The sequence below is a fragment of the Wyeomyia smithii genome, chromosome 3, assembly GCF_029784165.1.
Source record: "Wyeomyia smithii strain HCP4-BCI-WySm-NY-G18 chromosome 3, ASM2978416v1, whole genome shotgun sequence".
Classification (NCBI taxonomy): domain Eukaryota; kingdom Metazoa; phylum Arthropoda; class Insecta; order Diptera; family Culicidae; genus Wyeomyia; species Wyeomyia smithii.
In genome coordinates, this window is record NC_073696.1 from 124,452,003 (window position 1) to 124,465,693 (window position 13,691).

Sequence of the window (13,691 nt, forward strand, 5' to 3'; positions counted from 1 at the left end):
TACGCCAAGAACATCCATTATACGCAAATACCGCACGAAGAACAGTGTCCTGTGTATATCAGCCTTGGCTAAAAATTAAATCTATCATCATTTTTCTAGTCCTGAAGTTCAAACCCAGAAGTCGCATGGTCGTTTTTAGTTTTGCGTTGAATCGCCAATTTCACGAATAATTAAATGTTTTCATTTCTGGTAGTGACGCCATATGAAATCGATTCGCTTTATTTCCAATCGTGAAAATACTAGTTTCAAAAATATTTCATATTAAATACCATATTTACAGACTAACAGACGTAACACAGAAACCAAGCTCCATCGCCACAAAAAACGATCATTTCAAATTTTCATTCAAATAACAGTCGTCGCGCAACAACGCCGTCTGAGGTGCTGTCATGTTATCTCATACATTTTCCTCAGTTCCCAATTTGACACATGCACCAAGGCTAGCGCTGTTGTGGAAATGTAGGACGCAGTGCGAACACGGCAGTAGGTGGTGCTAGTGTTACTTACATAAACTTATCTTCCGAACGATGGATTGATCGATAATTTGTTCAAAGTGTTATGTCTGTTAGTCTATGCTATATTCATATGTGTTACCAGTGTTAAAGTGCTTAAACCTAGACCAGTACAGTAGCCGTTCGATAACTGCAACCCGGTGGCATCGCTGACGTTTACGTAGAAAACAAGTGAAGCCAGCATTAGCTGGATCACTGGATCAATTTTACATGCAATTTGACAGCTGATTTATCGAAACACGAAAAAAAGCACTGTTTATAGAGTTCTCCTGGCGCGTTTGTGTTAGTGCGATGTAAGTGTATGATATTGAACATAAAAATAAACACCTCTACTTTCTTATTCCCCAGGACTTCCATCGTCGCCCACCACCGAAAAATCGAGTCTAAAAAAAGTTAGTCAACAATGCGTTCGAGAAAAAATCTGGCACCTCCGGCATGTAAAACCCAGTTGCCAAATCGGCGGTTTTTTCATCGGTTATCTCTTTCTCTTTCTCTCTCTCTCTCTCTCTCTGAGTATCTCTAGTGCGTTCAGTGTCGATGTTCAGCGGTAGTGTGCTTATCTGTTGTTCTCGGGTAATTATTTTTATTTCCCATAACGTCGAGTGCTTTGCTTTATGGAACAAGAAATAAATGCGTTGTTGGAACAAGAAATAAATATTGTCGCTGCAGCACTACTCTGCAATTCGCTGGTGAGTCCAGCGACGCGAAGATTTCCAGCGATGTCATTTTGTATGATTATTTCTCGCACAGTACAATGCAGTTTTATTGTTCTTTGATTAAATTGACATAGTTTTGCGACTAGAATACATTCAAAACTATTAGAAAATATTACAGTGGCACATTTCGGGACATTTTATGTCGAATCAATTGTTGTTGTTGTTGAATTCGCTGGAAAATCCTTGTCAGACGAGCGACTCGTCGCCTCCGATTTTTCTCTGCATGCACAATATTATGCTTCGCTCGTTACGTTACACTGCTATCTGAACAAACGTTCCAAAATAAAAATGAGACAAGCGCCACCTAGCGCTACTGTCTTTCACGGCAGCTTCAGGAAACAAAACCGATGCCACCTACATTGCAGTTATCGAATGCCGTTTGAAAGTTGCAGCACTTGACACATTTTAATTAATTTTATAACCGTTATGTAGTCGGTAGGTCCTTTTTAGACTTCATTGCTTTGAATACCATGCTTAACCTCAACCATAGACTAAAGAAACATAGATATCCAAGTTGGGCTTCATTGCATATAATCTTAATGCCTCGTTCAGACTACGCCGGATATTACCTGATATCGTCAGATGATATCGGATATCAACTCGAGTGTTCACACTATACACTATAGTGAGCTGATATGATTTGACATTTGCTTTGGTAATTGAACAGAGAAGAAAAACAAAAACAGATCAAAGCTAAAACAAGACAACAAGAGCAATGGGATTAGGATAGAGATGTCAGCTAGTTCTCGCACTAACGCAAACTCTCATACGCAATTTTCAAAATGTGCGGGATGAAAATAGCAAAAATATTTCCTTCCTTTTTTCTCGCATGCAACGCCAGTTTAAAGTCGAATCATTAGGAAATAAAAACGAATCGGGCGTGTCCGTGAAAGTCGGAGACAAAAGTGATGGACTAATCTATAAATTCCAGAGGCACCTCCGCATTCCAGAAACCTTGGAATCGCACCGATATTGTATTTTCCTTATTTTTTGCATGTATCTAGTTTAGGAGAATTAGGAGGCCTTACTAAATGACTAGGTACACCGAGATGAAATGGACCGCCTGGTACATGAAACTCCACCTGGTTGACGACACTGAGTGCTGAATGTAATTTTTAAGAGCAATCCAAAAATAGTACATAGAAATATATTTCTATCCTAGCACAAACGGGTTTTATTAAGGCAAACGGCTAGCTGAAGAAAACTTCATGGAATGTTACCTAACCTGACTATAGGTACCATCCGAAGGGAATTTACCCGGAACAAACATAAATCGACTCGTCTAATTACAGCGTCTGATTTGGTCTGTAAATCACGACTAGAAAGCGTATATATGTATAAAGACCGCGATGGGTCTGTTAGTTTATTAAGATATTTTTAGTTACTGAGCATAAGATTTTATTTATTGCAAAGTTAGCTATTTCATTCATATATTATTCTGACAGTTTCGTCTGATTTTCGCTTCACTCGAGCGTTAACTCGAGAATTTCGCTTTACATGGAACTTCAGTACACAACCAGATTTTCACGATTGATTTGCTAGCGAAAATTTTTAGCTGGTTCACTTATCTGATTTTTACTTCGATTGGAACTAAAAACTATGCTTGAAATGATGATATTTTCCTTTACCATGTTATTTTTCTAGGTGTGCTCATGATATGTAGTTCACCCAACCGCCATTAATTTAGGAGGGGCGCCACTTTTTTGTTGCTCGTATTGTTGTTTAAGTTGGATATCTAGGTTTCAATCATCTAAGCCTCAACTCAGCCTGCTAAAACTCGTGGAATGGTCCTTCTTAAAGCCCTGGTTAGAGTTCCAAGCGAAGTGAAAATCTCATACAAAATGTTTAGTTTTTCACGCGCGTGAAAAATGCAACTTGCAAAAATTTCACTTCGCTTGGAACTCTAAACAAATTCGATCCAGCGAAATCGAAGGTTGTTGATCGCATCTCTTTCACTTGGGCTTACTTTCTTCATGCATGTATACTATATATTCGGACTACTTCGTGATTAGGGTTAAAGTAACAATGACAACAAAACTCAGAAAAAAAGGAAACAAAGTTTTTGACGTAGAACTACAACGTCTCTCAGGAAGTTCGGCTACATAGGGATTTAAAATGAAAATCCCGGAAAAAGTGAAAAATACACTAAGGTCGTTTTTTACGCGGGGGATGCGTTCCAAATTTGTATGGGCCCGCGTAAAAAACGACTTTTTTGAGTTGCAAATATAACAAAGAATCCGTCCTAAAACGTTAAAACCTCGTTTGAATATGATAGTGGCCAGTCTAGAGACCAAAATTCAATATTTTAAATTTTGAGTATTTACACCAAAAATTGTGATTTTTTTTTTAAAACTGGTATATGATTACTCGTGGCCTAAAACGGAAAACGTGATTGAAATGAGGTCGGTATCTTGTGCCGTTTTTGAGAAATGGAGGAAAGCAACCCGCGTAAAAAAACCGCGTAAAAAGCGACCTTACTGTATGTCCAATTTCAAATGCTAATAAATCGGTTAGTTTTCAATGGATTTCTTTCGTTTTTGCAGCAACCGATTGGAAAATCTTCTCAAATGCAGTAAATTGTAATTTCATTATTCGAACTATTGTACTATTGAAAACTGTCAAGCCTTATCAAAACGCACAATTCGACCTCTGATTGGTCGTTATATGATTACTTTCCCAAGCACGGTCGACAGAATTATAGACCTAGTTATTCGAAATGTACTATTTGGCCTATAGGGGCTTGTATCGGCCGAAACTGCTCATATTGGTTCTAGACAGCGACTACAACAGTCCTTACTTAGCAGCAGCAGTACTAGTGCAGCGGATGGCAATGGCAGCGGATAGCGACCGCAGATTTAGCAATGGATAGTAGCAGATGCAGCGGGTATCAGCAGCGATAGTGACAGGGCCAGCTTATGCAGCGGCACTGTCTTTAGTGAAAGTTGCCCTTTGTGCGGTGACAGTAGCATTAGTAGTAGATGCATCCAATGATAATTTACCTCATTTTGACAACACACAAACTTTCTGTAATATTGGCGCTCAAAATACATCAGTCGTCAAATTTTCAGTGTAAAGACCGCTTTCAACTGTGTTATCAGAAAAATGCCGCAATCCCTTCTGTCGGGGTAGCACGCAGATGCGATCAAAATTATCCGATTGTCCGATAGGAAATTGAATAACAATTGTCCTTATGAGGACAGCAAACAAATTATCACAGAACAGATATGCAACTTCGAACAAAACCCAAGCTTTCGCATTCATTTTTTGCTGTTCCATCCTACATTGATTCTACAGTGCATCGTTCGAACAGTTCGCTCCAATAGTTTGAACATGCACCAAAGAATTATTTTTTTTTTTTGCTTCAATGACCAGTAGTTAAATCTATCAATATCAAGTTAAGACAGGACCGAATACAAGAGATCTTTAAAGCGAAAATTCAATTCACAATTCACAATCAACGTCAATAGAACAAATTAACTAAAAATCTTTCAACCATTCGAACATTGTTTAACAAATTTTCTTGGATCGTACATCTCGCGACTGTTGAAATTGTTTTAACCTGTTAGTTGATTTACTTGAATATTTTCGTTGGACTTGGAAACCGAATTTCTCGACCAACGACAATATTTTTTTCTCGTACCGTCTTTTATACTTAATATTGCAAGTAATGCATATCAGACGCGCTATACACAGCACTATTTACGACATTTGGTACAATCTAAAAAAATGATTGTCGTTAGTCAAGATATTCAGTTTTCAACTTGGGCAACAATAGAATTCATTAAAAATATATCTACATAAAAGCCGTTGCACGTATGCGGGTGGTACTGTACGATTACCATTAAAAGGGACCCTCGCTATACCAGTACCAGGGAGAACAAAGGATTCTCTCGGCTAAAAAGCAGTGAGAGCTCATACAGTCCTTTTATTGAATGAATGGAATATAAGCGTAATAAAATTTCGAGTGTAAAATGCGTCCTCTCCACCGCTAGATGTCGGTACTTAAAATGAAGAGATTTTGTCTCATTTTTGGCTCTTCACCCGAAAAAAAATAACATCAAAAAAACCTCAAAAGTTGCTGTAATTGTACATAGTTTTACCATAATCTAACTATGTTTTTCATTATAATTTCATCATTTTTACATTGAAAATCATTGTCCAGAACAATAAAAAACATTGTTTTCACCATTTTTACAATGAAAAAGGGGGGTTGTTATGGATTTTAACAATATTTTTCCAGGCACTTTTCCCATACATTTAGTAGTCACTTACGATGTTTTTCATGGTAAAATTATTATCAGTGGTAGATTCAACAACAAAAAACGTTGTTAAAACATGGTAATAACAAAAAACGTGTGCAAGCTCACAGAAAAAATACCATGTTTTTTAAGGTTACAATAAAAAACATTGTGCATTTACTGTTCTCACCGCAAAATACATCGTAGTTTTTTTTTTCGGGGCAGTTAAACAGAAGTGCTTCTGGTTTAGGTCGGGTGGGTTTTGAAAATTCGCGATGAGTCGTGTATGGGTAACAAATTTCCTATACCCGACCATCTCTAATCAACACTAAAGATTGAATAATTCCCGAAATAATCTGGCAGCTCTGATGTCAGTTTTTTTTCTCTGTTTTGTTTTGTTCGGCTGCAGATTTTTTATTGCATTCACGAAAAATTGCACAACGTTATAAATCTTTAAATCAACGTTATAAAGCTTTAGATCCACAGAATTTCATATTATTTAGTAATTGAAACCACTTGTCGTAGAAATAGTTACGATTATAGACACTATAGTATCACTATAGTAGTTACGATGTCTTCACCGTGGGGAGCTGTGCAAGAAGTGAAAAGTGTTGATTTCCAAGAAATTATGTCTGAAGAATTTGCTCGTGGTCTTCAGAAGCAAGAAGGATTTGTTCAACCGGAAGCGTTAACAGTGAACGAAAATAATGAACCTGTGGCAGGATGCTCAAGGTCTCTTGATCCTGGAAAACTGCTAGACAAGTGTGAATTGTTGAGCACGAGGTTTATAACATATATTGTTTTTTGTTTTTTTTTTTTTTTCAATATTTATTCTATATTGTAGCAAAGAGCCGACAAGTTTTAGTTCAAACGAGATCATTCTCGAGGAAATTGTCCGAGCAATTGAAGAGGCCGACCAAAAGCAACTTGAATCTGATGCTACTATTGCGAAGCTCTTACAAGCTCAGTTTGATTCTGAATATGATGAACAACTGAAACGAGAAGAAAACCACATGAACCGAAATTCGAGGGTTAAAATATCATTAAAAAATTATCGTATGGTTCCTGAGGAGCTACTGTATGATGAACATGAAATAGAACTGCCGATCTCGAAAAAGGCAGATTGGGATCGGTTCGAAACCAACGAAAAGGAACAGAAATCTATTCCTCGCGTTGGCTACAAGGTGAACGATATTGGTGAAATGGTGACAAAGCACAACCAAGATATTGTCGGAAGGAAAAATGCATGTAAAGTCATGTCTTTTCCACCGGAATTCTCTACTGGTGACGGAGCAGGTTTTGATATGAAACTACCAAATTATGTGTTCAATCAGTTAAAATCGCATTCGAAAAAGGCATCCCGAAAGAAAAACACCGCACAGGATCGAAAGGAAAATGTTGCCACTGCCGAAATGGGTTTAGATGAATCAACCAGGATTATTTTGTATAAATGGATAAATAACCAGCTTCTGAACTCGATTGATGGTATAATTTCGACCGGAAAAGAAGCGGTAATTTTACACGGTGAGACTGATCCATCCAATCCTAACCTGGAAGAAGGTGAATCGTTTCCTAGCGAAGTAGCTATAAAGGTGTTTAGTACAACATTGAACGAATTTAAACAGAGAGATCGGTACATCAAAGATGATTTTCGCTTTGCTGGTAGATATTCCAAGCAGAACGCTCGAATTGTCATCAATCAATGGGCAGAAAAGGAGCTCCACAATCTAAACAGGATGAAAAGGGTTGGCATCCGTTGTCCAGAAATTGTAACATTTAAGAAAAATATATTGGTAATGTCTTTCATCGGCATGAATATGATTCCGGCACCTAAACTAAAAGAAGCTACTTTGAATGAAGCACAACTGATTTGTGCGTATGAAGAAATTGTTGAAATCATGTACAAATTATATAACGACGCCAGGCTGGTGCATGCGGATCTTTCAGAGTATAATATTCTCTGGTATAAGGAACAATGTTGGATCATAGATGTGGCTCAATCGGTTGAGCCAGGACACCCAGGAGCTCTTGAGTTCTTGATGAGAGATTGCAATAATATTAGCACGGTAATATTACTATAACGCACGGGGTCATACATACAAATATATATCTATTTCTCAAATTTTAGTTTTTCAACAAGCGCGGAGTCAGCGATGTTAAAACTAAGGAAGATCTGTTCTTCCATATTACAGGATTAGATCCTATTAGCCATAACGCTACAATACTAGAACGAATTCATATGAAAGGAGAACCAGCGCATGTTGTTTCCGCCGTTGATGATAATACACCGGAACAATTCAAGCCAATGGAATATCCGTTTGATTTTGCTTGGAAAAAGGTTGAGAAGTATAAAAACAACAAAAAGAAAAGTGACGTGCACCCGAGTCATAACTGCCGTGACGCTCCAGCGACCGATGGTCCGAGTAGCGAATGCTTGGCACCCCACGAAGAAAGAGTAGCAGTTTGATGCAAACCGGAATACCAATAATGCGGTGGTCTACAATTTGACGATAATGTAAATAACTCAATGTAAAATATATTGCCTGCTACATCGTCTACTAAAGCTGAATCGACGCTTAAACACAATCACGTTCGTTTTGAATTCCAGAGTACTCACGCAACCACTTTTTATCGACAGTTTTTTTTTCTTATCATTACTGTGATGAAAAAGTATTTTTCAAAAAATATCATCCAAAAAAAAATTAATTAGGATTTTTTTTTTTGTTACTGGGAAACCACGTTGCAGGACCCTACTTTACGTTTCTATTAACTTATTCTTTGTATGAAAATGGGTATTTTGACACAGCATCGTTTGACGTAATATAAAATTGACCAAATTGGTTTAACTTAATGCGAAGACCTTTAGACCAATTTTGAATAGCCTTGGAAAGTTCTGCTTTCAGAGCAGATCGATCATGTTAGGCATTGTATACGACCGAAGCTCTTCAACAAAACACTAAATAACTAAATCCTAATGAGGAAAAAATAGATATTCGAAGATGTTTTTTATTGATGTCAACAGGTACCTAGTAATTTTAAATCAATTGCATAGCTCACGAGGTGGTGGAACAGTTGGGATTTTGCCGATTTCAAAAGCAGTGGCATTGAACGCATCCAGTTGCTCTTTGTTCAAGTCTTCCATTCTACTGTATAGCGTAACAGACGGGGTGTTTAAGCCGGTACTAGTTGTAGTTGACGGAGTGTTGATTGATGTAGCATTACTCCCAAATGCAGATTGCTGATGTGCTGTAAAGGGGCCCGTCTGGCCCGGTTGTGCTACTTGTGGTGTAGGGACGAACATACTTCCAGCGGGAGCTTGTGTTGCAGGTTGGGAAAACATACTAGTCTGTACTGATTGTTGGGGTGATTGTGTAAAACTTGATCCGAACAAATTTTGATGTTCTTGGGAAGATGTTTGAGAAGCTCCGAATGTCGGATTCACAAATGGATTTGTATTTATAGGAGTAGGCGCAAAAAGAGTTCCTGTAGCATGTTGAGTTTGCGAAGCATTTGCGAACAGATTTTTATTCTGATTTGATGTTTGACCAAAAACCGATTGAGCTTGTTGTGTAAATAAATGTCCAGTAGGAACTGAGGCCGCACTGTTTCCGCCGAAAATGGATCCACCCGGATCTGAATATGAATCCTGACTTTTTTGATTGGCCGGAAATAACGACACATTGGTGTTTCCAAAAACAGGAGGGGCTCCAAATACGTTACTAGATGTTTGTTTGTTTCCCAAATTCGGTAAGGCAAATACATTTGAGGTTACTGTTGCTGCGGCTTGAGCAGGATTCACAAACATGTTTCCTCCAACCGAAGTACTGTTAGTTGCACCACCCAAAATACCAGATCCAATTTGATTTGATGCAGTACCGAATATATTGCCCGCTGTTGTTCCTGAATTGCCAAAAGCAGCATTCATTGTTCCAAATCCTCCAGATGCACTTCCCCCTCCGAAAATACTCGCTGTAGAACCGGGAGCAGAATTCTCCATTTGAGCGGCGAATGGATTATTTACAGGTCCGGTTGGTGGTTGACCGATCACTGGTTTTGAAGAATCTTCCTGTTGATTGTACAATTCAATCAATATATTCATTATGCTTGAGTTTGTCGTGGCAAGCCATTGCATTTTCTGTTTAGCCTCGGTAATCATTCTTCCCAGTTGCATCTGGTGCTCAGCAATATTATTTTGCATTTTGGCTTTCAGGTACATCATTCTAATTTCTTCATAACTGAAATCTTCTATGAAATTCGGCACACAAGTGCGCCCTTTAAAGGGTCCAAAGCACGACAGTGGCCATTGGTTACCTTTGAGAGTACCATCCACTTCGGATTTGATAACAGACCTGCGAAACAAACAACACTGTTAATGATTACGTTCATGAAAATAATATTTGTCTTACGCCAAATCAATGTGGTCATTAATGCATTTTGAACCAAAGCGACAACTGTTATTTAAAAAGAACGTGCAAATCACCATTGTTACATTTATCAAACTGATTTGCTGTTTTAACTTAACAAACACACTATTAAGAAGAATAATTGGGTCCTAAAGTTTGAAACGGTTTTCTGATATTTATATATAAGCTGAAAAAGTGCAATTTTCTGAGCAAAACGTGATTTTTAAAAAATGTTTATCGTTTTCCTTCGATTTTTAAATGAAATATAAAAAACTGCTCGAAATGCCTTAAATGACAGCTCTCTCATATACCGTACACGCTCGTAAATAATAACTCATGAACTGAGCAACTCTGGCTCAGTTTAGAACGATGTTCGTAGACGTCAAAAAATGAGTAGAAGTCCTTTTTGATTTTGAGTAACTTTGACTAACTTTTTGGGCTCCCTTCATATTACTTCTTTCTGAGTACCGTCGCATGTAACGACGTCCATTTTGAAAGATAATTACGATGTGCTTCAGTTTGTGACAAATGTTTTTTAATTGTGTGCGCCTCAGATGGCATTATAACTGTTTACTTTTATTACAAGGTTATTATTGATGAACATGTGGTGTCGTTTATTGGCCTTTGCGGATTTCTAGCCAGTAATGAAACTGAACTGTACCCAAAAAATGAGTAATGTCGTACTCAAATTTTGAGTAATAATGACTCATTTTAAAGACGCCTAGTGTTACTCAGTTTTGAGTATTTGTGGAGTTACTCAATTTAAGATTTGTTCCACTTTTTACGAAAATGCGTCAAATGTTACTCATTTTAGAGTTATTATTTACGAGCGTGTACATGGGCCAAACGTCAACTTAGACCTTTCGAGCAGTTTTTTTACTCTTCATTTAAAAATCGAAGGACAACGATAAACATTTTTAAAAAATCACGTTTTGCTCAGAAAACGCGGCTTTTTCAAATGATATATAAAAACTGGTATAGCTTTAGGACCCAATTGTAAATTAAAGAATACAATATAACTTGAGAGTAAGCCAGAGATGCCAGATGTTCTTGAAAAACATATAACTAATATAAGTTTTCAAAACTTGAAACATGAGAAAATTGGGCTGCTTAGGGCCCAGATACACACACGGCGTAATGACGCCTTTTCCAAGCATGTCGTCAAGACCAAACAACAATTGGGTTGTTTAACTATACAAGTTTTTTATATCATCTGAAAGTGCATTTCGAAGCAAAACGTGATTTTCAAAAAAATTCTGCCGTTGTCCTTCGGTTTTAAAACCACGAATTAAAACTGCTTGAAATCTGCTTGAACTCACTACATTGACAGTTCGCCCACATACATAAGACATACGTAACACTCAGGAAGAAATCTTCCAAAAAAGTTGGTACAAAATGAACTACTCGAATTGTACCACGCTCTGAATAAAATCTCTATTTGAGTTGTTTTTGAATGCAGTGTACCTGCATTTGTCTCGTTTCTACTCGAAAAATGCTGCATTGATTTTTTTAAATAACTTTTTGACAGTTCCTTATGGGATTTTCTTTGGGGCTAGATAAGGCCGAGAAAAAGAAAACTCTTTTTGTTCATTATTTGTCGAGCAGTTTGACAGGACGAGGTACGGAGTACTATGGGGCAACGTGTACCAGGAAAAAACGCCAGTTTTATGTATGTTTTATGTATTTGGTTCGCCCATGTATTAGGGGCCGTTCAATATTACGTAAGCATATTTTTCCACTATTTCAACCCCCTCCCTCCCTTGTAAGACATGGTAAAATTTTTTGATAACCCCCTCCCCCCAGTCCCCATTAGTAAGATCTTACTGCCAGCATATATAGATTTTTATATCATCCTTGAGCAAGCACAATACTTCGTTTCCTCTTCTGTCCTTAATTCTAGTTAATCGTCCTTCCGTAATTTTCTTTTTAGTATTTTACCGTCCACAATTTCATGAACATGGTTATTTGAACAGCTCCATTATTCCAGCTTCTTTCTAGCTTATTCTTCATTTAATAATCGAAGGACATTAATATAGAATTTTAAAAAATCAATGAATAGCTAAACCACAGACAAATAGACGTACCACTGCATGCAAAGTTCTAAGAAAATTGTGGTTCCGACTAACTTGGGCGACATCTACTGCACATATTCCGCAAAATATACACTTTTAGTTTTTCTGCTGTTTTTGGCAGCACGGTACTCGAATACTGTCAACTGAGTTCGAAGGAAAAGGCACATCAGCGCCACCACCGCTGTGGCGGAGATATTCCGCATAACTGAAACTCCTTTGAATTGACCGTTATTTTGATTCACGAAAATAAATCTCGTGGTACGTCTGTTTGTCTGTGTTCAGACTACGCCGAATATCACCTGATATCGCCAGATGATAAAGTTTGACATTTGCTTTGATAATTAAAAGGGGAGAATACAAAAACAGGTCAAAGCTAAAACAAGACAAAAAGAGCAATGGGATTAGGATAGAGATGTTAGCTAGTTGGCTCGCAACAACGGGAGCTCCCATATGCAATTGTCAAAATGTGCGGGATGAAAATCGCAAAAGTATTTCTTTCCTTCTTACTCACATGAAACGCGAATTGCGAAATTTGTAGGGTTGCGACTTTTGGCCGTGTTGCCGACTGCTACAAATCTGATTTTTATGGGGTTTCGAACATGATATCTGCGATATCATGTAGCAGAGGTGATATCCGACGACATCTCGATTGTATGGGATAGCATGTAATATGGATGGTGATATGGCCTCGATAGCACGAATCGCCTGATATCAGGTGATATGCGGTGTAGTGTGAACGGGGTATTACCACATACATAAGACATACGTAACACTGGCGTTTTTTTCTGGTACACGTTGCCCCATAGTACTCCGTGCCTCGCCCTGTCAAACTGCTCGATTAATAATGAACCAAATGAATTTTCTTTTTCTTGGCCTTATCGAGCCCCAAAGAAAATCCCATGAGAAACTGTCAAAAAGTTATTTCAAAAATCAATGCAGCATTTTTCGAGTAGGAACGAGACAAATGCAGGGCTGCGCAGGTACACTGCATTCAAAAACAACTCAAACAGTGATTTTATTCAGGGTGTGGTACCATTCGAGTAGTTCATTTTGTACCAATTTTTTTGGAAGATTTCTTCCTGAGTGTTACGTATGTTTTATGTATGTTCTATTACACTGCTACGAATAGCGAGATCGGCAGATTAGGCAACACTAAACAGGAGTAAAGAGCACGTCAAATGTCTTCCCTTTGCGGCCATTGTTGTTTAGGGCTCGGCATCGAGGGGTTCGTCATAATGGGGGAATTGTCAAACTCTAGGTATATAAGATTAGGGTGCCAGAGGGGTGGCTTTTTCTCTTTGAACTCAGTTAAGTTGTCGCACGACGTGCTGCCAAAACAGCAGAAAATCTGAAAGTTTATCTCTTGCGGAATATGTCCACTAGGTGACGCACAAGTTAGTCGGAACCATAATTTTCTTAGAATTTTGTATGGAGTGGTACGTCTGTTTGTCTGTAGTCTGAACATGCCATTTCATTCCCACGAACACAAGTGCGCCACCCCCTGGTACGTTCGTAGTCTGCGCACTGGTGTTCGTGGGAATGAAATGGCATGTTATACCCCGTTCACACTACACCGCATATCACCTGATATCAGGCGATTCGTGCTATCGAGGCCATATCACCATCCACCATATCACCTGCTATCCCATACAGTCGAGCTGTCATCGGATATCACCTCGGCTACATGCTATCGCGGATATCATGTTCGAAAACCAATAAAAAACAGATTTGTAGCAGTTGGCAACACGTC

The 13,691-nt window shown here is 38.2% G+C and overlaps 2 protein-coding genes across 2 annotated transcripts; one reads left to right on the plus strand and one right to left on the minus strand.

Moving 5' to 3' along the window:
• Positions 1–5,847: 5,847 nt before the first annotated feature.
• LOC129731147 (serine/threonine-protein kinase RIO3) lies at positions 5,848–8,052 on the plus strand. Its single transcript, XM_055690928.1, has 3 exons — positions 5,848–6,249; positions 6,311–7,532; positions 7,595–8,052. Exons 1-3 carry the CDS (start codon positions 6,038–6,040, stop codon positions 7,931–7,933), a joined length of 1,773 nt encoding a protein of 590 aa, XP_055546903.1. The 5' UTR covers positions 5,848–6,037; the 3' UTR covers positions 7,934–8,052.
• Positions 8,053–8,458: 406 nt separating this feature from the next.
• LOC129731148 (uncharacterized) lies at positions 8,459–10,128 on the minus strand. Its single transcript, XM_055690929.1, has 2 exons — positions 9,873–10,128; positions 8,459–9,815 (listed from the first exon to the last, which is right to left on the minus strand). Exons 1-2 carry the CDS (start codon positions 9,947–9,949, stop codon positions 8,507–8,509), a joined length of 1,386 nt encoding a protein of 461 aa, XP_055546904.1. The 5' UTR covers positions 9,950–10,128; the 3' UTR covers positions 8,459–8,506.
• Between the last annotated feature and the right edge of the window lie 3,563 nt (positions 10,129–13,691).